Raw genomic sequence first — 26,365 nt, forward strand, 5'->3', positions numbered from 1 at the left:
AAATAAATACATTCCAACTAAATGAGTAATAAGAAATAAAAACATGTATATGTTTATTAGATAAACTGTTGATGCGATTTAAGTGCAAGGGAAAATACAGCTTTACCACTTTAGTCATATTTTTTGCGCTTCGGAAACTATTCTATGGCTTTAGCTTCAGACTTTTTCTCTTTGATATTGTCATTCCTGCCACAGGTGGTGGAAAAGGATAATGCCTATTCAGACCACAGCTGATAATTTTTGGATGATATCCAACAATGGGGCCCTATGGTTTAGGACAGCTCCATACTGGAGAAACTGATCAGACGGGCTGGCTCTACGATCAGAATAAAACCGGACTCATTGGTGACGGTGGCAGAAAAGAGGACTGTGGAAAAACAAGTGAGCATCATGGATGATGCCAGTCACCCTCTGCATACCGTTATCAGTAGCCAGAGGAGCTTGTTCAGTGCTAGATTGCTTCATCTCAAGTGCAGAACAAATAGACTCAAAAACTATTTTGTTCCACATGCCATCAGACTCTACAACTCCTCTCTGGGAGGAGGGGGGTTACTAGGATGACAGGGGATGCAAAACAATAACATACACCCACATTATTCATTATTTACTTTTTAAATTCGATCTCAATTCTGTACACTGCTGCTGGAATTTTAATTTTCCTGAGGGATTCTCCTGAAGGAATCAATAAAGTACTATCTATCTGTCTATCTATCTATCTATCTATCTAGCAAAGACACACTTTTTACCATTCAAGGTAAGAATGTGGTGTGCCGGATCCTGGAGTAGCTCAGAGAGGCTGACATGCACAGCAAGAGAAGTACCTTGCACCACATGTCGTAGCGTCCGTGCCGGCCGGCCACATCTAGTCTGCGGCTGCTGACTCAACGTGCAAGCGACTGCAAGGCATAGTTGTTCAACAGCCATACAGGTTACACTGAGGGTTGTGATATAAACAACTTCAGCACTCTTACTAATATGCGCCACACTGTGAACCCACACCAAACAAGAATGACAAACACATTTCGGGAGAACATCCGCACTGTAACGCATTATAAACGCAGGAGTTCGGTGCTAGCGGGGGTGTATAGTAGAGCCCGGAATATTTCTTATGTTGCGTTTATAATGTTACAGTGCGGATGTTCTCCCAAAATGTGTTTGTCATTCTTGTTTGGTGTGAATTCACTGGGTGGCGCATATTAGTAAGAGTGTTAAAGTTGTTTATATCACCACTCTCAGTATAACCTGTATGGCTGTTGAGTAAGTATGCCTTGCAGTCGCTTATGTGTGTCTGCAGAAGCCTCATACAACATGCGAATGGGCTGGTAAGCTGTTTGTTACAGTTGTGGAGAGTGCTAAACGCATTGTCATCATAGCACGCCCTTATTATTGTTGTTCGGGTGAAACCTAGCAGACAGTCGAGAGAAAGGTGGTTCTGAAACCCGGTAGTCTCCCGGAAAAATTGAGATATTTGGCAAATTTGATGTTGTCAAGCGGCATTCAAACAAAACTCGCACTAATTTTAAATTTTCATATTAAGGTGCGGGCCGTGTGTCTGAGACCCCTGTTTAATACAAAGCACAAAACAAAACAAAACTTTGTACGCTGTGTTATTTCATTTTAAATTTCAAAAGAGTCTTGTGGCTCCCATAGTTTTCTTTATTTTGTGAAACGGGTCAAAATGGCTCTTTGAGTGGTAGGTTGTTAACCCCTGCTGTAGATGATGCTACATATGTACAAAATAAATCACACGATGTTAGTACATCAATCGAGGAAAATGATCAAACTACATACATGGCATACTGTAATTTGATTTTGATATTTTTTTATCTTGATAGATTGAAAATAAACACCATTGATTTGACTAATGAACATTATCACATCATTCATTCAGAAAATATAAATAACGAAAATTAAAGATAGAATACTTTTAACCACAACATGTAAGTGTAAAAAAACAACATTATGATTTGTACATTTTCAGAATGCACTTCTTCTATTTTTAAACACAGAAAACAATCGGAAGGTGTCTTTATTTTTAAGTTATCGTGCAGGGATTTTACCAGTCCGGCCCACTTGGGAGTAGATTTTTCTCCATGTGGCCCCCCATCTAAAATGAGTTTGACACCCCTGGTGTAGATTGGTCACTCTCAATGTTATTTCTATTCCGTTTAGCATTTTGCAGATGTGTTCCATTATGAAATAGTGGCTTCTTTATGTATATGTATTCTCTCTATCTCCAGGTGTCTGTGTGTGCTTGACAGTATCCTCTGTATTTTGAATGTGAGAACATTTGCATGATATTTTGACTCCTGTGTTGCTGTGCATTAGAAAGTGGAACACGAGAAAAGAGAAGAGACAAAAAAAAAAAAGGTGAGAACTTGTAACTAACTAAAGTTCCTGTATTTTATCATGTTAACGGCCATTCTGCGTTATCTGACGAGTCATTGTGGAATGCAGTTGCGGCTTCAACGAGACTGCATCACCACTTTTCATAAGTTGCCATAGATGGTCAATTCAGCTGTGGCACTGAACCTAATAAGGGAGTAAGTCACGTCTGTAGGTTGAGAAGGGTCATGGCTGTTGTCTCTGCGGCTGTTGTGGCTGATGGTGGAATAGTGAGGACAGTCTGGATTAACCAGTGAGGACGCAGAGATGGAGTTGCTGGAATTCTGGCGTTGAGCTGTGACTGTTCTTAGTTGGTCTGTGGAAACCAAATTTCATTGTGGTCTTGGGCACACCTGTGAGAAACATAACATCATTTCGGTAACAATAAAGCATGGAAAACACATTCACCATTAACTAGTTGCTTATTAACATGCAAATTAGTAACATATTGGCTCTTAATTAGTCATTATTAAGTACTTATTAATGCCTTATTCTGCATGGCCTTATTAAACAACCAGTAAGCCATTAACTAAGAATTATTGCTTATTAGTAGAGATGTCCGATAAAATGCTTTAAAATGTAATATCGAAAATTATAGGTATCAGTTCCAAAAAGTAAAATTAATGACTTTTTAAATTTTTTAACCCAAAAGTTGATTTGTGCTAACTCAATGTTAGTTGATTCATAACCCAACTTTTGGGTTGAATTTATTTAACACAAAAGCTGAGTTATGCTCACTACTATGTTGGGTTATTCCAAACCCTACTCTTGGGTTGCGCAATTTAGTGCTCCTTGACCCAATAGTTGGTTAAAAATTATGAATTTTACAGCCGGTTTGTCCTACTCCTTCCCAACTACTGATCAAAATTATTTTTATTCCATTAAAAAATACTCAAAAGCAAGATATGAGTGACATTTTTTTTTTTACAAGAATTGCCGTGTATGGTCATCATAGTTCTATACAGCATGCTCAAATATATAGTCATTCTTCATCTAAACGGGAATATATCAACATCCTATTGGTCAGCATCTCAGTGAGCGCAGACATTGTGCAGTAAGTGATGTATTAAAATTTTGTTGGCTCTAATTATGTCTGCATTGAATAGTAAGCAGTGATGTTGTTGAAGGAAAAAGCAAACGTGATGCATTTGTGAAATTAATGCGCAGTTGTATGCCTAAAATGAGCAAAAATACGTAGAAAGTACATGTTTTTTCTTTTTTTAATATGCCTGTTACTACATTACATATATAAAATCAGCATGTATATAAAACATTAATGGAGGGGGTTGGGTGTTTTTTTTAGAGCACCTTATAGGCAGAATAGAGCGACTTCCATTACATCCATTGTAAGCTGACTTTTGCTCACGTTTATTTACTAGTTAGAATGCATTAAAAATTAATGCCTAAGGGAAGTGAATGAGAGGCAAAATTGCAAAGATAAGTGCAGTTCCCCTTTGAAAATGTTTTTCTCTAAAACGGGTCTTTAATAAAAGGTCTCTTTTCAAAATTGTCTTACATTGCGGTTAATAAAGTATTTTTTATTTGTTGTTTCTCTTGGGAAATTATTCTTTTCCATACATGTCCAATGTCTTTTTTCCATACCAGTAGATGTGCAAATGTGGCCTTTTTGGTGTCGGAAATACAGTATATGAAGATGACTACTGCCAAGATGAGTACGATCAGTGCGAGGCTTGCTCCGATAAACAGCGGCTTCACTGCAATGACATTAAAAAGAAAAAAAAATCATATCTGAGATATTTGTTTGCTATACACAGTCTGTATGATTTAATATCCATCTAATAGTGACTTATGTACGTGATGATGAAGTTTTTGGATGAATTTGTCCAGGTAATTTTGTTGGCTCTTTTTCTGGTACCATTGCATCAAAACAAACAGGAAATTAAAGAGTGAACATGATCTGCGATCATCGAAACAGTGTAATGAGAAACAATAAGGGAACAAAGATCGTCGTGGGTGTGTGCAACTCTTGTACTCTTATTCTGCTTTTGCAAATGTAAAACTTTTTGTAATTCGTTTGGATGATAGAGAGTTTTTGTCAAACTTGGACTTGGATTTGTATTCTTTCTTCGACGCAGAAGGAATTTGGAACGAGCCAGGCGTGAACGTGAGTACATGTTTATTTATTTAACACTATAACTACTAAAAGAAAAACAAAAAGCGCTCACAATGGAGGTACAAAACTTGGCTATGGAAACAAACATTTGCACTATGGCATAAACTATTAACATGAGTACAGGGACGTGACTAGGAGACCAGGTGGAACAAATGGGTTGGCATGGAGACGAAAACGAACCAGGAAGTGCAAAGACAGAACTAAATGTCCAAAAAACTAAACATAACATGACCAGACATGGCAAAAAACAAAACATAATCTACAGGCGTGACAGAGCCCCCCCCCCTCCCGTTAAGGACAGATTCAAGATGTCCAAAAAAAACAAAAACAAAACTATGATCAAGAGTCATGGGAGGGCGGGAGGGGGACATGGCGGTGGGTCGCCAAACCACGTGTCCCTGTATCCACCGGGGCAGTCAGGTGGCGGCGACGCGTAGAGGCCCGCTGTACCTGACGAGGTGGGCAACCTGGGAAGGTCGACGCCCTTGGCGTGGCGGACGACCACGTAGTGGCCACATCCGTGACCGACGAGGATGTCGGCGTCCTTGGCGTGGCGGACGACCACGTAGTGGCCACATCCGTGACCGACGAGGAGGTCGGCGCCCTTGGCGTGGCGTACGACCACGTAGTGGCCACATCCGTGACCGACAAGGAGGTCGGCGCCCTTGGCGTGGCGGACGTCAAGGAAGCGGATGCGTCGACATCGTGGTAGGCAACTAAGCTTGGCGTGGTGCCGCTACTGGCGGCGCTGGCGCTTGGCGTGGTGCAAGCACTGAAGCTTGGCGTGGAGCATGCACTGAAGCTTGGCGTGGAGCATGCACTGGTACCTGTAGTGGTGTATGCACTGGGACCCGACGTGATGCAGGCACTGGGGCCCGCCGTGGTGCAGGCACTGGGGCCCGACGTGGTGCAGGCACTGGCGGCACTGGAGCTTGGCGTGGTGCAGGCACTGGGGCCCGACGTGGTGCAGGCACTGGGGCCCGACGTGGTGCAGGCACTGGGGCCCGACGTGGTGCAGGCACTGGGGCCCGACGTGGTGCAGGCACTGGCGGCACTGGAGCTTGGCGTGGTGCAGGCACTGGTACCTCTTGTGGTGCAGGCACTGGAGCCCGATGTGGTGCAGGCACTGGAGCTTGGCGTGGTGCAGCTTCTGGCGGCACTGGAGCTAGGCGTGGTGCAGGCACTGGGGCCCGACATGGTGCAGGCACTGGGGCCCAACGTGGTGCAGGCACTGGAGCTTGGCGTGGTGCAGCTTCTGGCGGCACTGGAGCTTGGCGTGGTGCAGGCACTGGGACCCGACGTGGTGCAGGCACTGGGTCCCAACGTGGTGCAGGCACTGGGGCCCAACGTGGTGCAGCTACTGGCGGCACTGGAGCTTGGCGTGGTGCAGGCACTGGGGCCCGACATGGTGCAGGCACTGGGGCCCAACGTGGTGTAAGCACTGGAGCTTGGGGTGGTGCAGCTACTGGCGGAACTGGAGCTTGGCGTGGTGCAAGCACTGGAGCTTGGCGTGGTGCAGGCAATGGCGGCAGGCGTGGACCTTGACTTGGTGCTAGCCCCAGACTTGGACTTGGTGCTGGACTTGGACTTGGTGCTAGCATCGGACTTGGACTTGGCGCTAGCATCGGATTTGGACTTGGCGCTAGCCGTGGACTTGGACTTGGCGCTAGCCGTGGACTTGGACTTGGCGCTAGCCGTGGACTTAGACTTGGCGCTAACCGTGGACTTGGACTTGGCGCTAGCCGTGGACTTGGACTTGGCGCTAGCCGTGGAGTGGGTCACGGTGCTAGCCGTGGAGCAGGTCATGGTGCTGGCTGTGGAACAAGTCGTGGTGCTGGGCGTGGACTTGGACATGGTGCTAACCGTGGACTTGGTGCTAGCCGTGGACTTGATGCTAGCCGTGGACTAGGACTTGGTGCTAGCCCTGGAAGCTGCGGCTTAGTAGGCCGAAAGACTGGTGGTGGTGGCCGTGGCTTAGCAGGCTGAAGAACCGGTGGTGGCGGGCGTGTTGGCGGCTGTGGCTTGGCATCATCTGAACAACCCCCAGCCCTAGCCCTAGCCCCACACCCCCTCAAGGGGCGGATACCAGACGCGCTCACCGCGATCCGGAACAGTCTCTTGGGGTGGGCGGAGGGAGGTAAGGAGGGGGGCAGAATCCTCCCCTTTAAACTGTCCACAAAGTCTTTCTTCTTCTGCTTGGGCCTGAATGGGTGAAGAAGAAAAACATTTTTTTTGTGATGTGGGCGGGGCTTGAGTCCTGGAGGGGCGTGGCATGGAATTTAGATGACTGTGATTGATTTGATGTAATGTACAGAATCATGGTTTGATAATATTTTACTATAGTTATTGGGCTAGAGTCTTCTGCTGGAGGTGGGTGATCAAAAGAAAAGGCATTGAAAAAAAAAATCCTCCTGAGCTGTGATGTCATCCGCTGACGGTGGCGAGACATTATCCTTGGGACGCCGAGCAGCACGTGGCCCACTTCCGCCCGGAGGGGGAGGAGCTTGTGGAGACGACATGTCCAATCCGCTCTTGGAAGCCTTCCCTGACGTCCTTCGTCGGGAGCTGTGCTTCCGGGACCGCGGTGACACGGCGCTGATCGGCACCAGTTTACTGGTCGGACCCCACATGAGATCTGTGCGCTCCTTGGAGGAATAACGCAGAGTTTCCTCTTCCATCGCGAGCAGAACATCCAAGGAAGCCTCGTCCAAATTGTCTGCGAAGAAACTTCTGCTGGCAACTTCTGTCAAACTTGGACTTGGATTTGTATGGTTTCTTCGTCGCAGAGGGAATTTGGGACGAGCCAGGCGTGAACGTGAGTACGTGTTTATTTATTTAACACTATAACTACTAAAAGAAAAACAAAAAGCGCTCACAATGGCTATGGAAACAAACATTTGTACTATGGCATAAACTATGAACATGAAACAAAAGCTTGCACAATGGCAGAACTATGACCAACTAAAACAAAAACACTTACTGTGACGAGAAAGAGTATGAGGAAAAAGCAGCATGGATATCATTAGCAGGAGGTGATCGAGGGCGTGAAGGAGGTGCAGCTTAGGTAGGTGAAGTTGCCAGGACGAAGTAAAGAAACAGAATGGCTTAAATAGCAGCTGTGATGATTAGTGAAAACAGGTGTGAGGCTGAGGACAGGGACGTGACTAGGAGACCAGGTGGAACTAATGGGTTGGCATGGAGACGAAAACGATACAGGAAGTGCAAAGACATAACTAAATGTCCAAAAAACTAAACATAACTTGAGCAAACATGGCAAAAAACAAAACATAATCTACAGGCGTGACAGTTTTTTTATTGAACAACATTGTTATATTAATTTGCCATGGTGTAGAACTGTGCTGTGTCTTATTAAAGGTTGTTTTGAATTATTAGCTGCATTATTCACAATCCTTATGTGAGACAAGAACACATATGTCTTTCCCTTTTCTGCCTCTTCTTTTTCCAGGTGGGTCATACGTCTTTTTTTTCCCTTTGTTTTCCTTTGTCGAGCGTTTAGTTCCTGTGTTGCGCTCTTATTTTTCAAATCTACTTCCTTTGATACTTGTCTTGCAGTCCCTCTACCTTGTTTGCCAACACACCTGTTTTCGTTTGACTTATCCGAGGGCTTCACATACCATCCTTTCCCATTCAGTTTGCATTGCTGTTTCATTGAAGGTTTGTTGGATTTTAAGGGTTTATCATTAGTTTCGCCTCACAGTCCTTTGCTTCTTGTGCACTCCCAGCTGCACTAGGGTTTTGTTTTGTGTGCACTTGCAGCTGCTTGATTTCTTTTGTTTTGTTCATTAAGTATAGTGCATTTTTATCTCTTCGCTCCACATCTTGGATCACGGAAACTTCCAAAGTGGCACACTAAATATTGAAATACTTCAATAGGCTGCTCTGCTTATAAAACGCTCTAAAAAAAATGTTTAAAAAAAACCCACCAATAATGCTCCATTTACTGGTACATGAAAGGGGAACTGCACTTGTTTGGAATTTTGCCTATCCCAGACAATCCCTATTTAAGACAAAAACACACACCGGTCTCTTTTTTTGTACATTGTAAATCGCAAGAGGCCGCTAACAATACACATAATGGGGATTTGATTTATTCCGCCTAAAAATGTTGCGATCTGCTGCTCAGATCTTCACGTGTTTGTTTTTTCATTCTCTGTCTCGCCCCGCACACCTGCTAATAATTATCACCCTCCTATTTAAGCTCACCTTTTCTGTTCACTCATTCTCGGATCCTAATTTGCCCACGCGCATCAGTGACGACTCTCATCATTCGTATGTATTTTCTCGCTAGCTCTCACGCCAAGCCACTTTATTGTCTAGCTTTCATGCTAAATGTTTTGTTTACTCTTTCTCTTTACACCAGTATTTTTGTTCATAGACTTTTGTTATTAAATAAATACCTTATATCTTACTTTTGCTGTGTTCTGCTTCGACGCATCCACGGGAAAACCACACCGGCATTGCCATGCCGAAGAAGAGTCCTCACAGTAGGATCCGAGCATTAAAGAGTTTTTCCGCGTCTGGCAACCACGAGGAGACCTTCGACGAAGGCACATGGAGGGTATTCCGAGCGATGGAGGCTGAGACTCTCCGATGCAATCCAGACGAAAGCATGATGTGGGACCTGGAGGGAAGACTGGTTCCGATCGATGCTTCCGGGAGCGGTGAGTTTCCCTCCCGCAGCGCTCGCGCTCGTCCGCGTCGGCGGAAGCCGCGAAGTATGGCTTCGTCGGGCGACAGAGCCTTTCCCACTCCATGTCTCCCTCCTCACGAACACAGCAGCCTACAGTCGGCACACAGGACCCCTACACCATTGTTTGGGGACCCAATAACACACTTTGCTAACAGTTTTACCGACTGGGCAAATTCCCAACTTGTGTCCCGCGCAGATGACGTCATTTCGTCGACGCCCCCCGGTGGCGCGGGCCCGTCCTCCGATGATGACGTCATCAACAAGGAATTTTTAGGGGAAGATTCGTTTTCTCAGCCATTTTCAAATGACAATAACATTAATAATAAGATACAAAAGTATCAGGATATTTTTTCTTATTATTCTAGTCAACCTCAGTCACCTAGTTTTTCTTCTAACCCACCGTTTAAACCTCATTCTCTGCCCAAGTCCAAAGTTTTTTCTCCCTTTTCAAAGGGACACTCTGGACAATATAGAGGGGAGGGGTCTGCCTGCCTCCAAACCTCCCACCACCCTCCCTTATGGTCAGTCCCTGACCACAGGGAACGGGTCTGGGATTCCCGTCTGGAGGGGGGGGCTACGGCCTATAGCTGTGTTGCGGAGGTAGGGCAGACGCTACCTCTTCTTAAAACTACTAAGCCTCCTAGCCCTCCACCTGTTTTTCCCCTGGCCAAGTCTCAACGGCCTTGTAGACCTCCTCCACCTGTTTTTCCCCCGGCCAAGTCTCAACGGCCTTGTAGACCTCCTCCACCTGTTTTTTCCCCGGCCAAGTCTCAACGGCCTTGTAGACCTCCTCCACCTGTGTTCCGTCCGAACCCTAGTCCTTACCCAAGTTCTTGTCCGAGCCCCAGTGTTACTGTAAGTCCTAGTCTTTGTCCTAGTCCTTGCCCGAGCACCAGTTTGATTGTTAGTCCCAGTCCTTGCCCAAGCCCTAGTTTGACCGTTCGTCCTAGTTCTTGCCCAAGCCCTGGTATGACTGTAAGTCCTGGTCGTTGCCCAAGCCCTTCTCAAAGCACTAGTGTGATTGTAAGTCCTGGTCCTCTCTCAAGTCCTTGCCCGAGTCCTAGTGTTTGTCTTATCACTCATCATAGTCCTAGTCCTGCTCACAGCCAGTCCCCTAGTTCTCCTCGGCAGACCCCTGTGCCTGCTCCTCGGCTGAAGCCGACACCTGCTCCTCGGCTGAAGCCGACACCTGCTCCTCGGCTGAAGCCGACACCTGCTCCCAGTCTGGTTCTCACACCAGCACATGACACTAACCTGGTTTTCACGCCAGAATTCGACTCTCGCCTGGTTCACACACCAGCAGCTTTTTCGGGCCTGGTTCTCACACCAGTTTTGAACTCTAGTCTGGTTCTCACACCAGTTTTGAACTCTAGCCTGGTTCTCAAACCAGCACTAGACTCCCACCTGGTTCTCACACCAGCCTCCGACCCAGAACTGGTTCTCATACCAGTTACAGACTTTAGCCTGGATCTCACTCCAGCAACAGCTCCAAAGCTGGAGCCCACTCCAGTACCAGCTCCAGAGCTGGAGCCTACTCCAGCACCAGTGTCGACGACGGGGCTGGAGCCCACACCAACGTCGACAACAGGGCTGGAGCCTACAACTGTGTCGACAGGGCTGGAGCCTACTCCAGTACCAGCTCCACGCCGCCAAGCGCCGGTACCAGCTCCACGCCGCCAAGCGCCGGTACCAGCTCCACGCCGCCAAGCACTGCCGACGACTAATACGCCTGCCTCTACGACGTCGCCGTTTGCTTCTACGCTGATGACTCCTGCGGCTCCCAGGCCGCCTCCGACGACTCCTGCGGCTCCCAGGCCGCCTCCGACGACTCCTGCGGCTCCCAGGCCGCCTCCGACGACTCCTGCGGCTCCCAGGCCGCCTCCGACGACTCCTGCGGCTCCCAGGCCGCCTCCGACGACTCCTGCGGCTCCCAGGCCGCCTCCGACGACTCCTGCGGCTCCCAGGCCGCCTCCGACGACTCCTGCGGCTCCCAGGCCGCCTCCGACGACTCCTGCGGCTCCCAGGCCGCCTCCGACGACTCCTGCGGCTCCCAGGCCGCCTCCGACGACTCCTGCGGCTCCCAGGCCGCCTCCGACGACTCCTGCGGCTCCCAGGCCGCCTCCGACGACTCCTGCGGCTCCCAGGCCGCCTCCGACGACTCCTGCGGCTGCAGCACCCGCATCATCCTCGCCAGCTGCACTCGGGCCTGCTTTGGCTGCAGTCCCCGCACCCTCGTCTGCTGCTTCCAAGCCTGCTGGGATTTCGGTGCTGAGGCGTCGTCCACCACGTCGATCACGGGCGTGGCCTCTGCGAGGTCATCCTCCTCGCCAGACACTCCCTCCTCCATGTCGGCCACGGATGTGGCCGTGCCCGGGTCGTCCGCCTCGCCGGGCACCTCATCCTGCGATGCGGCCACTAATGTGGCCTTTTCGAGGTCGCCCGCCAAAACTTTTTCGGCAGCAGCGTTCCACCCGCCGCCGCCACATGATGTGTCCTCGGTGGATTCGGGGACATGCGATCTGGCGACCCTCCACCGTGGCCTCCCTCCGCCCTCCCTTCGTTTGTGAACTTTTCTGGTTTTGGGGAGGGGGTTCAAGTTTTTGTTTGTTTTTTAAGACATCTGGTATCTGTCTTTTGTTGGGGGGGAATACTGTTGCGATCTGCTGCTCAGATCTTCACGTGTTTGTTTTTTCATTCTCTGTCTCGCCCCGCACACCTGCTAATAATTATCACCCTCCTATTTAAGCTCACCTTTTCTGTTCACTCATTCTCGGATCCTAATTTGCCCACGCGCATCAGTGACGACTCTCATCATTCGTATGTATTTTCTCGCTAGCTCTCACGCCAAGCCACTTTATTGTCTAGCTTTCATGCTAAATGTTTTGTTTACTCTTTCTCTTTACACCAGTATTTTTGTTCATAGACTTTTGTTATTAAATAAATACCTTATATCTTACTTTTGCTGTGTTCTGCTTCGACGCATCCACGGGAAAACCACACCGGCATTGCCATGCCGAAGAAGAGTCCTCACAAAAAACATCCAAAAACCCGATCAAAAGTTGAAAAGAGTGTAATGTCATGGCTGTCTTGCATTTCCAATCATTTCTACAACTCTTATTTTTTGTCATAGAGTGATTGGACCACAAAAAAACATTAATTTTGATTTATTTATTTTTTTTATGAGTTTTTTATGGGTCTACTGAAAATGTGACCAAATCTGCTGGGTCAAAAGTATACAAACACCGTTTCCATATGAGTTGGGAAATTGTGTTTAATGTAAATATAAACGGAATACAATGATTTGCAAATCCTCTTCAACCCACATTTAATTGAATGCACTACACAGACAAGATACTTGATGTTAAAACTCATAAACTTTTTCCAAATAATAATTAACTTAGAATTTCAAGGCTGCAACGCGTGCCAAAGTAGTTGGGAAAGGACATGTTCACCACTGTGTTGCATCCCATTTTGTTTTAACAACACTCAATAAACATTTGGGAACTGAGGAAACTAATTGTTGAAGCTTTGAAAGTGGAATTCTTTCCCATTCTTGTTTTATGTAGAGCTTCAGTTGTTCAACACTCTGGGGTCTCCGCTGTAGTATTTTACGCTTCATAATGCGCCACACATTTTTGATGGGAGACAGGTCTGGACTGCAGGCGGGCCAGGAAAGTACCCGCACTCTTTTTTTCTACGAAGCCACGCTGTTGTAACACATGTCTTGCTGAAATAAGCAGGGGCTTCCATGATAACGTTGCTTGGATGACAAGATATGTTGCTCCAAAACCTGTATGGACCATTCAGCATTAATGGTGCCTTCACATATGTGTAAGTTACCCATGCCTTGGGCACTAATACACCCCCATACCATCACAGATGCTGGCTTTTGAAATTTGCGCCGATAACAATCCGAATGGTTATTTACCTCTTTGTTCTGGAGGACACCACGTCCTCTGTTTCCAAATATAATTTGAAATGTGGACTCGTCAGACCACAGAACACCTTTCCACTTTGCATCAGTCCATCTTAAGTGAGCTCGGGCCCAGCCAAGCAGGCGGGGTTTCAGGATATTGTTGATAAATGGGTTTGGCTTTGCATACCAGAGTTTTAACTTACACTTACAGATGCAGCGACCAACTATAGTTACTGACAGTGGTTTTATGAAGTTTTCCTGAGCTCATGTGGTGATATCCTTTACACGCTGATGTCGGTTTTTGATGCAGTTCCGCTGAGGGATCAAAAGTCCATAATATAATCGCTTACGTGCAGTGATTCCTCCAGATTCTCTGAACTTTTTGATGATTTTACAGACCGTAGATGGTAAAATCCCTAAATTCCTTGCAATAGCTCGTTGACAAATGTTGTTCTAAAACTGTTCGACAATTTGCTTACAAATTGGTGACCCTCACACCATCCTTGTTTGTGAATTACTTAGCATCTCATGAAAGCTGCTTTTATACCCAATCATGGCACCCAACTGTTCCCAATAGGCTGCACACCTGTGGGATGTTCCATATAAGTGTTTGATGAGCATTCCTCAACTTTATCAGTATTTATTGCCACCTTTCCCTGCTTCTTTGTCACGTGTTGCTGGCATTAAATTCTAAAGTTAATGATTATTTGCAAAAATGTTCTGTGTAGCATATTCAATTGAATATGGGTTGAAAATGATTTGCAAATCATTGTATTTCGTTTATATTTACATCCAACAGAATTTCCCAACTCATATGGAAATGGGGTTTGTATATACAGCAATGTTAATATTTGGTTACATGTCCCTTAGCAAGTTTCGCTGCAATAAGGCGCTTTTGGTAGCGGTCCACAAGCTTCTGGCAAGCTTCTGCTTGAATTTTTGACCACTGCTCTTAGCGAAATTGGTGCAGTTCTGCTAAATTTGTTGTTTTTCTGACATGGACTTGTTTCTTCGGCATTGTCCTCGTGTTTAAGTCAGGACTTTGGGAGGGCCGTTCCAAAACATTAATTCCAGCCTGATTAAGCCATTCCTTTACCACTTTTGACGTGTGTTTGGGTTCATTGTCCTGTTGGAACACTGCCTTAAACGTGTGGACAATGCCGAAGAAACGAGTCCATGTCAGAAAACTGCACCAATTTTGTCAAGAGGAGTGGTCAAAAATTAAATCAGAAGCTTGCCAAAAGCTTGTGGATGGCTACTACAGTTCGAGATGCCACCTCAGTAGAAGCATTTAAGTCTCACCTTAAAAGTCCTTTGTATACTCTAGCCTTTAAATAGACTCCCTTTTTAGACCAGTTGATCTGCCGTTTCTTTTCTTTTTCTTCTATGTCCCACTCTCCCTTGTGGAAGGGGTCCGATCCGGTGGCCATGTACTGCTTGCCTGTGTATCGGCTGGGGACATCTCTGCGCTGCTGATCCGCCTCCGCTTGGGATGGTTTCCTGCTGGCTCCGCTGTGAATGGGTCTCTCGCTGCTGTGTTGGATCTGCTTTGGACTGGACTCTCGCGACTGTGTTGGATCCATTATAGATTGAACTTTCACAGTATCATGTTAGACCCGCTCGACATCCATTGCTTTCCTCCTCTACAAGGTTCTCATAGTCATCATTGTCACCGACGTCCCACTGGGTCATTATTGTCACCGATGTCCTACTGGGTGTGAGTTTTCCTTGCCCTTATGTGGGCCTACCGAGGATGTCGTAGTGGTTTGTGCAGCCCTTTGAGACACTAGTGATTTAGGGCTATATAAGTAAACATTGATTGATTGATTGATTGATTGATACTAAAAGTACCTTATTGCAGAGAAACTTGCCAAGGGACATGTAACCAAATATTAACATTGCTGTATTTTTTACTTTTGACCCAGCAGATTTCGGTCACATTTTCATCCATCCATCAATTTCCTACCGCTTATTCCCTTTTGGGTTCGCGGGGGGCGCTGGTGCCTATCTAAGCTACAATCGGGCGGAAGGCGGGATACACCCTGGACAAGTCGCCACCACATCGCAGGTCACATTTTCAGTAGACCCATAATAAATTCTTAAAAGAACCAAACTTCATGAATGCTTTTTTGTGACGAATAACTATCACAAAAAAATAGGAGTTGCAGAAATTATTGGAAACTCAAGACAAGCCATGACATTAGGTGTAACTTTTAATCGCGACTGTATGTATTGTAGTAACATTCATTATAACATGTAATATTCAGAGGTGGGTAGAGTAGCCAGAAATTGTACTCAAGTAAGAGTACTGTTACTTTAGAGATTTATTACTCAAGTAAAAGTAAGGAGTAGTCACCCAAATATTTACTTGAGTAAAAGTAAAAAGTATGTTGTGAAAAAACTACTCAAGTACTGAGTAACTGATGAATAACCTGTTTGTTTAATGATTCCAGCAACAAATAATGCACAAAAACATAAAAATAGCAATGAGCAAATTCATAGCCAGGAATATCTATTTAGCAACTAAAACAATAATATATATTAAATAATAATATATCAAAATAAAAAAAAATAAGGCAAATTGAGCCACAATAACTAACAGCACCATAGGCTCAGTAGGCATTTATTGATTGATTGATTGATTGATTAAAAGTTGTATTAGTAGATTGCAGTACAGTACATATTGCGTACAATTGACCTCTAAATGGTAACACCCCAATAAGTTTTTCAACGTTAATCAATTACTTAATAAATGACCAAGTCGAGGTGATCCACCTCATATATATATATATATATATATATATATACAGTATATAATTTATAGTTATTTATTTTGCCGTTTTTGTTCACATGTTAAAGGTTTTTTAATGAATATACATGCATGTTTAACATATAGATTCCTATCTTTCATGAAGACAAGAATATAAATTGGTGTATTACCTGATTCTGATGACTTGCATTGATTGGAATCAGACAGTATAGTGCTGATAATGTCCACATTTTCAATTGGAGGAGAAAAAAAGGTCCTCTTTTCTGTCTAATACCACATGAAAATCGTTGGTATTTGGCATCTTATTTGTCCAGCTTCTATATTCGTTTTTATACACTTTACAAGAAATACATTGGCGGCAAACACCGTATTTTGCTAGCTTGTTTGCGCTGGCTTTCGGAGACTCTTATTTTGTTAGCGCAGGCGCGATAGAGCAGCGCTTTTATTGTGAAGACAGGAACTGTGCGATCAGTCTTTAGGCTTTTGACAGGAAGTACGGTTGAAATAAAAAGTGTCTTTTTTCCTTTACACTTTTGATTGATTGATTGAAACTTTTAATAGTAGATTGAGTACATATTCCGTACAATTGACCACCAAATGGTAACACCCCAATAAGTTTTTCAACTTTTTTAGGTCGGATTCGACGTGTGACGGTCACGTGACCGCCTGGTTTTGTTTGATTGGTCCAACGTCACCAGTGACTGCATTTGATTGGTGAAACGCAGGCATGCGTAGTTCCTACTTTGAATGCGTGTCTGACAATATCAAAACAAACAAAGCGTGCATTAACAGATTGATAAAAAAAAAAAAAGTAGCGAGTTACGAGCTGATTGTAGATAAATGGAGCGGAGTAAAAGTAAAAGTATGTTGCATAAAAACTACTCTCAGAAGTACAATTTATCCCAAAACTCACTCAAGTAGATGTAACGGAGTAAATGCAGCGCGTTACTACCCACCTCTGGTAATATTTACCATATTTTGGTCATTTGAAGCATTGACATAACTTTTTTTCTTTGGTATTCATTGGTTTCACAGAGCACACTGCAACGTTCGCGATTTCCTTCCACAGTCATGGCAGACTTCCTGACAGCCAACAAAGACTACTTTGGGTCAAATAATGATCCAGACCCTTATATTTTTGATTTATGGATTTATGAGCTACAAGTTTTAGAAGCTGGTTGCGACGCAGATCAGGCTCTAGTGCATGGGTGTCAAACTCTGGCCCGCCGTGTCATTTCATTTGGCCCTTGAGGCAATAATAAATTACCTTTAGAACTGGCCCACCGGTATTATACAGTGGCGGTGCCGCTGTATCACCACATTCAACGCTAATTCTCATACTTGCCAACCCTCCCGATTTTTACAGGAGAATCCCGAATTTCAGTGCCCCCCAACCCCCGAAAATCTCCCGGGGCAACCATTCTCCCGAATTTCCACCCGGACAACAATATTGAGGGCGTGCCTAAAAGGTACTGCTTTTAGCATCCTCTACAACCTGTCGTCACGTCCGCTTTTCCTTCATACTAACAGCGTGTCGGCCTAGTTACAAAATATATGCGGCTTCTACACACACACAAGTGAATGCAAGGCATACTTGGTCAACAGCCATACAGGTCACACTGAGGGTGGCCGTATAAACAACTTTAACACTGTTACACCACACTGTGAACCCACACCAAACAAGAATGACAAACACATTTCGGGGTAACATCCGCACCGTAACACAACATAAACACAACAGAACAAATACCCAGAACCCCTTGCAGCATTAACTCTTCCGGGATGCTAAAATATACACCCCCGCTACCAACAAAACTCGATTTTGCATGTCACTATAAAGTTATATAAGCCTTGCTTGTTCAGTATTCAATGCAAAACTTGTTTGGGTCCCTATTAAAAGGTTAAGTTGTTCAACTTTGGCCCTCGGCTTTGTTCAGTTTAGAATTTTACCCCACTCTGTATTTGAGTTTGACACCCCTGCTCTACAACCTGTCGTCACGTCCGCTTTTCCTCCATACAAACAGCGTGCCGGCCCAGTCACGTAATATATGCAGCTTCTACACACACACAAGTGAATACAAAGCATACTTGGTCAACAGCCATACAGGTCACACTGAGGGTGGCCGTATAAACAACTTTAACACTGTTACACCACACTGTGAACCCACACCAAACAAGAATGACAAACACATTTCGGGGTAACATCCGCACCGTAACACAACATAAACACAACAGAAAAAATACCCAGAACCCTTTGCAACATTAAATGTTCCGGGACGCTACAATATACACCCCTGCTAACAACAAAACTCGATTTTGCATGTCACTATAAAGCAGGGGTCGGGAACCTTTTTGGCTGAGAGAGCCAAAAAGCCAAATATTTTAAAATATCCTCTCTGAGCTGCAACCTTATCGTGGTAGAGGAGTTTGCGTGTCCCAATGATCCTAGGAGCTATGTTGTCCGGGGGCATAAAGCCCCCTGGTAGGGTCTCCCAAGGCAAACAGGTTCTAGGTGAGGGATCAGACAAAGAGCAGCTCGAAGACCTTTATGAAGATGAAAAACCATGGACCCAGATTTCCCTCGCCCGGACGCGGGTCACCGGGGCCCCCCTCTGGAGCCAGGCCCGGAGGTGGGGCACGATGGCGAGCGCCTGGTGGCCGGGCCTGTTCCCATGGGGCCCGGCCGGGCACAGCCCGAAGAGGCAACGTGGGTCACCCCTCCAATGGGCTCACCACCCATAGCAGGGGCCATAGAGGTCGGGTGCATTGTGAGCTGGGCGACAGCCGAAGGCAGGGCACTTGGCGGTCCGATCCTCGGCTACAGAAGCTAGCTCTTGGGACGTGGAACGTCACGTCACTGGGGGGGAAAGAGCCTGAGCTAGTGCGCGAAGTCGAGAAATTCCGGCTGGATATAGTCGGACTCACTTCGACGCACAGCAAGGGCTCTGGAACCACTTCTCTCGAGAGGGATTGGACCCTCTTCCACTCTGGCGTTGCCGGCAGTGAGAGGCGACGGGCTGGGGTGGCAATTCTTGTTTCCCCCCGGCTCAAAGCCTGTACGTTGGAGTTCAACCCGGTGGACGAAAGGGTAGCCTCCCTCCGCCTTCGGGTGGGGGGACGGGTCCTGACTGTTGTTTGTGCTTATGCACCAAACAGCAGTTCAGAGTACCCACCCTTTTTGGGAACACTCGAGGGAGTACTGGAAAGTGCTCCCCCGGGTGATTCCCTTGTCCTACTGGGAGACTTCAACGCTCACGCTGGCAACGACAGTGAAACCTGGAGAGGCGTGATTGGGAAGAATGGCCGCCCGGATCTGAACCCGAGTGGTGTTTTGTTATTGGACTTTTGTGCTCGTCACAGTTTGTCGATAACAAACACCATGTTCAAACATAAGGGTGTCCATATGTGCACTTGGCACCAGGACACCCTAGGCCGCAGTTCCATGATCGACTTTGTAGTTGTGTCATCGGATTTGCGGCCTCATGTTTTGGACACTCGGGTGAAGAGAGGGGCGGAGCTTTCTACCGATCACCACCTGGTGGTGAGTTGGCTGCGATGGTGGGGGAGGATGCCGGACAGACCTGGCAGGCCCAAGCGCATTGTGAGGGTCTGCTGGGAACGTCTGGCAGAGTCTCCTGTCAGACAAAGTTTCAATTCCCACCTCCGGAAGAACTTTGAACATGTCACGAGGGAGGTGCTGGACATTGAGTCCGAGTGGACCATGTTCCGCACCTCTATTGTCGAGGCGGCAGATCGGAGCTGTGGCCGCAAGATAGTTGGTGCCTGTCGGGGCGGCAATCCTAAAACCCCTTGGTGGACACCAGCGGTGAGGGATGCCGTCAAGCTGAAGAAGGAGTCCTATCGGGTCCTTTTGGCTCATAGGACTCCGGAGGCAGTGGACAGGTACCGACAGGCCAAGCGGTGTGCAGCTTCAGCGGTCGCGGAGGCAAAAACTCGGACATGGGAAGAGTTCGGGGAAGCCATGGAAAACGACTTCCGGACGGCTTCGAAGCGATTCTGGACCACCGTCCGCCGCCTCAGGAAGGGGAAGCAGTGCACTATCAACACCGTGTATGGTGCGGATGGTGTTCTGCTGACCTCGACTGCGGATGTTGTAGATAGGTGGAAGGAATACTTCGAACACCTCCTCAATCCCACCAACACGTCTTCCTATGAGGAAGCAGTGCCTGGGGAATCTGTGGTGGACTCTCCTATTTCTGGGGCTGAGGTCGCTGAGGTAGTTAAAAAGCTCCTCGGTGGCAAGGCCCCAGGGGTGGACGAGATCCGCCCGGAGTTCCTTAAGGCTCTGGATGCTGTCGGGCTGTCTTGGTTGACAAGACTTTGCAGCATCGCGTGGACATCGGGGGCGGTACCTCTGGATTGGCAGACCGGGGTGGTGGTTCCTCTCTTTAAGAAGGGGGACCGGAGGGTGTGTTCCAACTATCGTGGGATCACACTCCTCAGCCTTCCCGGTAAGGTTTATTCAGGTGTACTGGAGAGGAGGCTACGCCGGATAGTCGAACCTCGGATTCAGGAGGAACAGTGTGGTTTTCGTCCTGGTCGTGGAACTGTGGACCAGCTCTATACTCTCGGCAGGGTTCTTGAGGGTGCATGGGAGTTTGCCCAACCAGTCTACATGTGCTTTGTGGACTTGGAGAAGGCATTCGACCGTGTCCCTCGGGAAGTCCTGTGGGGAGTGCTCAGAGAGTATGGGGTATCGGACTGTCTTATTGTGGCGGTCCGTTCCCTGTACGATCAGTGCCAGAGCTTGTTTCGCATTGCCGGCAGTAAGTCAAACACATTTCCAGTGAGGGTTGGACTCCGCCAGGGCTGTCCTTTGTCACCGATTCTGTTCATAACTTTTATGGACAGAATTTCTAGGCGCAGTCAAGGCGTTGAGGGGTTCCGGTTTGGTAACCGCAGGATTAGGTCTCTGCTTTTTGCAGATGATGTGGTCCTGATGGCTTCATCTGACCGGGATCTTCAGCTCTCGCTGGATCGGTTCGCAGCCGAGTGTGAAGCGACCGGAATGAGAATCAGCACCTCCAAGTCCGAGTCCATGGTTCTCGCCCGGAAAAGGGTGGAGTGCCATCTCCGGGTTGGGGAGGAGACCCTGCCCCAAGTGGAGGAGTTCAAGTACCTAGGAGTCTTGTTCACGAGTGAGGGAAGAGTGGATCGTGAGATCGACAGGCGGATCGGTGCGGCGTCTTCAGTAATGCGGACGTTGTACCGATCCGTTGTGGTGAAGAAGGAGCTGAGCCGGAAGGCAAAGCTCTCAATTTACCGGTCGATCTACGTTCCCATCCTCACCTATGGTCATGAGCTTTGGGTCATGACCGAAAGGATAAGATCACGGGTACAAGCGGCCAAAATGAGTTTCCTCCGCCGGGTGGCGGGGCTCTCCCTTAGAGATAGGGTGAGAAGCTCTGCCATCCGGGAGGGACTCAAAGTAAAGCCGCTGCTCCTCCACATCGAGAGGAGCCAGATGAGGTGGTTCGGGCATCTGGTCAGGATGCCACCCGAACGCCTCCCTAGGGAGGTGTTTAGGGCACGTCCAACCGGTAGGAGGCCACGGGGAAGACCCAGGACACGTTGGGAAGACTATGTCTCCCGGCTGGCCTGGGAACACCTCGGGATCCCCCGGGAAGAGCTAGACGAAGTGGCTGGGCAGAGGGAAGTCTGGATTTCCCTGCTTAGGCTGTTGCCCCCGCGACCCGACCTCGGATAAGCGGAAGATGATGGATGGATGGATGGATTTTAAAATATATTTCCGTAAGAGTCATATAATATTTTTTTAACACTGAACACAAGTAAACACGTGCATTTTTAAGTAAGACCAACATTTTAGAGTATAATAGGTCTCTTATTCTTTGTAATAACATTGTTATTCTGAAGCTAACTGTGGAAGGGGTGTGGCCCACGGGCCTGCAGCGACAAGTGCGTAGATGGCTCATCTGGGCCTTGTTATCTAATCACCTGTCGCTCTGTTATAAGCAGCAGCCAGGAGGAGAGACAGGGTTGGGGCTGGAAATACTATTGCTGGAAACTTATTGAAAAATAAAACAATATTGTAACCCTGAAACAGCCTCTCATGTCGGTGCTTGGTGGTCTGAAGAACCCCCAGGAGGGCAAGCCCCACACTAACCAATAATAAATAAATAACTTCTTACCATTAAGGCAACTTCTTGAACAGGTGCGGTAGAAAACGGGTGGATGGATTAAAAATGCATGAGAATGTTTTATATTTTCAACATTATTTTTAACACTGTGATTACAAGTGGAATTATTCATTACTTATCGTGTTAAGCAACGTCAGCTCAGATTTATCAGAGAGCCAGATGCAGTCATCAAAAGACCCACATCTGGCTCGCGAGCCATAGGTTCCCTACCCCTGCTATAAAGTTATATAAGCCTTGCTTGTTCAATATTCAATGCAAAACTTGTTTGAGTCCCCATTAAAAGGTTAAGTTGTTCAACTTTGGCCCTCAGCTTTGGTCAGTTTAGAATTTTGGCCCAATCTGTATTTGAGTTTGACACCCCTGCTCTAGTGTAACACTTAGCATCTATTAGCATGAATAAACAATAAACACAAACTACAAACAAAATAAAACAACCATTACTGTACGATGTCTGCACTCACTGGGACGTCAAATGATAGGATATTTATATCTTTCAGCGCAATACTTGTGCTCCCTGTTTAGATGGTGAATAATCCTCACCTCTCGGGTAAAAACAAAAGCTGGGAGCAATCGAGCGAGCACCTTGTGTCGTCTTTGGATCTAAGTTGATTTTCAAAATTGACCAACTTCTCGGCTTAAGGCCAAAACGTTGTACTATACAAAAGTGAGGCATGATTTATAATCTAGCACAAACTTTTACTAACCCAGAGGCAGCAGCAGCTCAGTATGTCAATAGTGGTAGTAGTTAGTGTGGTGATCAAGGCACTGTGTTACCAAAAGTATTTCCTCTGCGTTAGCTTTCACAATAACAATGCTGCTTAATACCTGTTTAATATGCATGTAAATGGAGTAGCGTAGCCAGAAATTGTACTCAAGTAAGAGTACTGTTACTTTAGAGATGTATTACTCAAGTAAAAGTAAGGAGTAGTCACCCAAATATTTACTTGAGTAAAAGTAAAAAGTAAGTTGTGAAAAAACTACTCAAGTACTGAGTAACTGATGAGTAACCTGTTCGTTTAATGATGACGGCAACAAATAATGCACAAAAACATAAAAATCGCAATGAACAAATTCACAGCCAGGAATATCTATTTAGCAACTAAAAAAATAATATATGTTAAATAATATATATTTGGGGGTGTTCGGTGTTGAGGTAGGGGGTTGGGCTTTGTAGTGGGGGGTGTATATATTTTCAAGTATTTCTTTTGCTTCGTCTCGGTTATGTTTTTGGACATTACTACTTGCCATAGTTTTGAAGCAATGCATGATGGGAATCCGGATGTTGTGTGTCAGTGTATTAACGTGCCGGCTGGAATAAACACATGCTGAAAAATAGCTCGGTGCCTGCCTACTTTATGGGTTATTGATAAACGTATGGATAACGGAGACGTATATAATAGTCTCCTTTTCAGGCGAGAGAGGAGGCTAAAGGCAGTGCCTTTAAGGCACGCCCCCGATATTGTTGGGGAGAACTGTTGCCCTGGGAGATTTTTGGGAGGGACACTGAAATTTGGGAGTCTCCCAGGAAAATTGGGAGGGTTGGCAAGTATGTCTTAGATGAAGGCAGGTACTTAAGTTAAATTGAGGGGGGAAATGCCTCGCAGCTAGAATCCGTGCAACTGCAGAGGATTTTCACTTGCGTGCATGAAAGAATGGGACCCTAAGGCAGTGGTTCTCAAATGGGGGTACTTGAAGGTATGCCAAGGGCTACGTGAGATTTTTGGGAAATATTCTAAAAATAGAAACATTTAAAAAATCCTTTAATGATATATTTATTGAATAATACTTCAACAAAATATGAATGTAAGTTCATAAACTGTGAAAAGAAATGCAACGATACAATATTCAGTGTTAACAGCTGGATTTTTTTGTGGACATGTTCCATAAATATTGATGTTAAAGATTTCTTTTTTGTGAAGAAATATTTAGAATTAAGTTCATGAATCCAGGTGGATCTCTATTACAATCCCCAAAGAGGGCACTTTAAGTTGATGATTACTTCTATGTGTAGAACTCTTTATTTATAATGGAATCACGTGTTTATTTTTCAACAAGTTTTTAGTTATTTTTATATCTTTATTTCCAAATAGTTCAAGAAAGACCACTACAAATGAGCAATATTTTTGCACTGTTATACAATTTAATAAATCAGAAACTGATGACATAGTGCTGTATTTTACTTCTTTATCTGTTTTTTTTTAACCAAAAATGCTTTGCTCTGATTAGGGGGTACTTGAATTAAAAAAAATTTCACAGGGGGTACATCACTGAAAAAAGGTTGAGAACCACTGCCCTATGGGACTAAATGAAAGCAAACATCCAGAACCTGTCAGATAAAGTAAAATATCAAACAGAAATATGCTATTTGGTGAATGGTTTGTCTTGAATTAAACCCTCTTACCTGTAAGCCAGTTTGCACACAGGTCCATTTCAGGTGTTGTTTGCGTAGAGGTGAAAGTGGTGGTCCAATATGTGGTAGACCTGATGGGTACAGATGTCGTTGTATGGACTTCAACAGCTGTATGGATCATGCCATTTATTAAAGAGCGAACAGGGTTGAAGTAATTTCATATAAGTAAAAAAGAAAGACCTTTGACTTGTAGCTTCACTTCAATGTAGGTGTCCAACACGGGCCTATCCACAGCACACCAGTAAGTCCCAGAGTCTGACAGCTGGAGTTGCTTAAAGGTCACACTGAAGACTCCATTCCCCGCGTCCTCCAGACGTAGTTTACCCCGTGTGGCTCTTTCCCCAGGTTTTACTTTGGCCAATATGTCCTCATTCTTGCACGGATCCCTGCACAAGTATTTAGTTGCCCCAGATGCAAGTTGGTGTTGGCACTGGAAGGACACTTCAGCACCTTCCAAACCTTCCACATTGACAGCCACTCCCCCAGTCCACACACCTGCTAAATAAAACGTGAGTAACAGCATATTAGATTTATAGCCCACCACATTCATTTTATATCCGATTATATGGAGTTGACGCAAGGCTTTGAAAAATTCTTACCGCACAGAAAAAAGGTGACCACGCGTATGCGCCATACTCCGAAGTTAGCGGCCATTGAATCTTACATGATCGGGGGGGTACTCTCGGTGAACACAAAGAGAAAGGAGGCTTCCTGAACTTGACTTTAAAGCTGCGGTGAGAACCTGCCCAGAGAAGAGCTTCCTCATTTTCTCGTTTATGACGCTCTCCTTTGCCTCAGACACGAAGGTGCAGCCAGATGTGTGTGCTTCAAAGTGCCTCACCTGCATTTCCTGATGTGTGCCTATTACACACGGTTACAAGATATCGGACTATATCAGGGGTCCCCAAACTATGGCCAGTGGGCCGGATCCGGCCCCCAAGCATTTATTTAAATTTTTAATAATTTTATTTTTGTTTTTTTTATCTTGCCTTTTTAATTTCCCATTGTTGCTTTTTATTATTTTATTCTTATTGTAATATTTTTCTATCTTGTTTCCATTTAAACCCCCATTATTTACTTTTTACTTTAATTTAAATTGATCTCAACTCTGTACACTGCTGCTGGAATTTTAATTTTCCTGAAGGAACTCTCCTGAAGGAATCAATAAAGTACTATCTATCTATCTATCTATCTATCTATCTATCTATCTATCTATCTAATCCATTTTTTACCGTTTGTTACTCTCGGTGTCTCCTAGCCACTCAGGCAAATCATATTGTCTAAAAATGAATTTTCCAATCAACAACGTGACAATGTTAAATGTTGATGAACATCAATGATAATTGATGTTGAATGACAAAACAGATTAACTCGCTGGAATAAAAAGACAAAATAATATGTATACAGTATATATATATATATATATATATATATATATATATATATATATATATATATATATATATATATATATATATATATATATATATACACACATATATACCAGTGGCTCTTAACCTTGTTGGAGGTACCAAACCCAATTAGTTTCATAGTGCATTCATCGAACCCTTCTTAGTGAAAAATAAAATGTGTTTTTTTTTTCAGATTCAAGACAAATTTATGTATTTTTGGTACACTTTAGTATGGAGAACATATTCTAAGTAACAAAGACTTAATTTAGAAGTTTTTTGACACTAAGGGAACATATTCTAAGTAACAAAGACTTAATTTGGAGTTATTTGGTTAGGGTTAGGGTTATAATGAGGCCATGCCTGAATTAGGCATTAATAAGTACTTAATAATGACTAGTTAAGAGCCAATATGTTACTAATGTGCATGTTAATAAGCAACTAATTAATG

The 26,365-nt window shown here is 45.4% G+C and overlaps 1 protein-coding gene across 3 annotated transcripts; it reads right to left on the minus strand.

Moving 5' to 3' along the window:
- Positions 1 to 1,230: 1,230 nt before the first annotated feature.
- On the minus strand, positions 1,231 to 25,541 carry LOC133538585 (CMRF35-like molecule 8). 3 transcript variants are annotated; one of them, XM_061880241.1, is made up of 5 exons: positions 25,105 to 25,541; positions 24,686 to 25,000; positions 24,497 to 24,613; positions 3,988 to 4,100; positions 1,231 to 2,738 (listed from the first exon to the last, which is right to left on the minus strand). In XM_061880241.1, the coding sequence occupies exons 1-5, from the start codon at positions 25,157 to 25,159 to the stop codon at positions 2,718 to 2,720; spliced, it is 621 nt and encodes a 206-aa protein (XP_061736225.1). In that variant the 5' UTR covers positions 25,160 to 25,541; the 3' UTR covers positions 1,231 to 2,717. The 3 variants fall into 3 exon arrangements, with proteins under 3 accessions (XP_061736225.1, XP_061736224.1, XP_061736226.1); XM_061880240.1 differs by having other exon boundaries at positions 24,686 to 25,003; positions 25,105 to 25,540; XM_061880242.1 differs by lacking the exon at positions 3,988 to 4,100 and having other exon boundaries at positions 24,686 to 25,003; positions 25,105 to 25,534.
- Between the last annotated feature and the right edge of the window lie 824 nt (positions 25,542 to 26,365).

Source organism: Nerophis ophidion, linkage group LG20 (assembly GCF_033978795.1).
Source record: "Nerophis ophidion isolate RoL-2023_Sa linkage group LG20, RoL_Noph_v1.0, whole genome shotgun sequence".
In the NCBI taxonomy this organism is placed as follows: domain Eukaryota; kingdom Metazoa; phylum Chordata; class Actinopteri; order Syngnathiformes; family Syngnathidae; genus Nerophis; species Nerophis ophidion.

Coding starts and splice junctions, on each gene's coding strand:
- LOC133538585 (XM_061880240.1), bottom strand. CDS start 25,159: ATGGCCGCTAACTTCGGAGTATGGCGCATACGCGTGGTCACCTTTTTT. Junction 25,004..25,104: donor GGTCACCTTTTTTCTGTGCG/GTAAGAATTTTT, acceptor CGTTTTATTTAG/CAGGTGTGTGGACTGGGGGA. Junction 24,614..24,685: donor AGTGAAGCTACAAGTCAAAG/GTCTTTCTTTTT, acceptor TGATCCATACAG/CTGTTGAAGTCCATACAACG.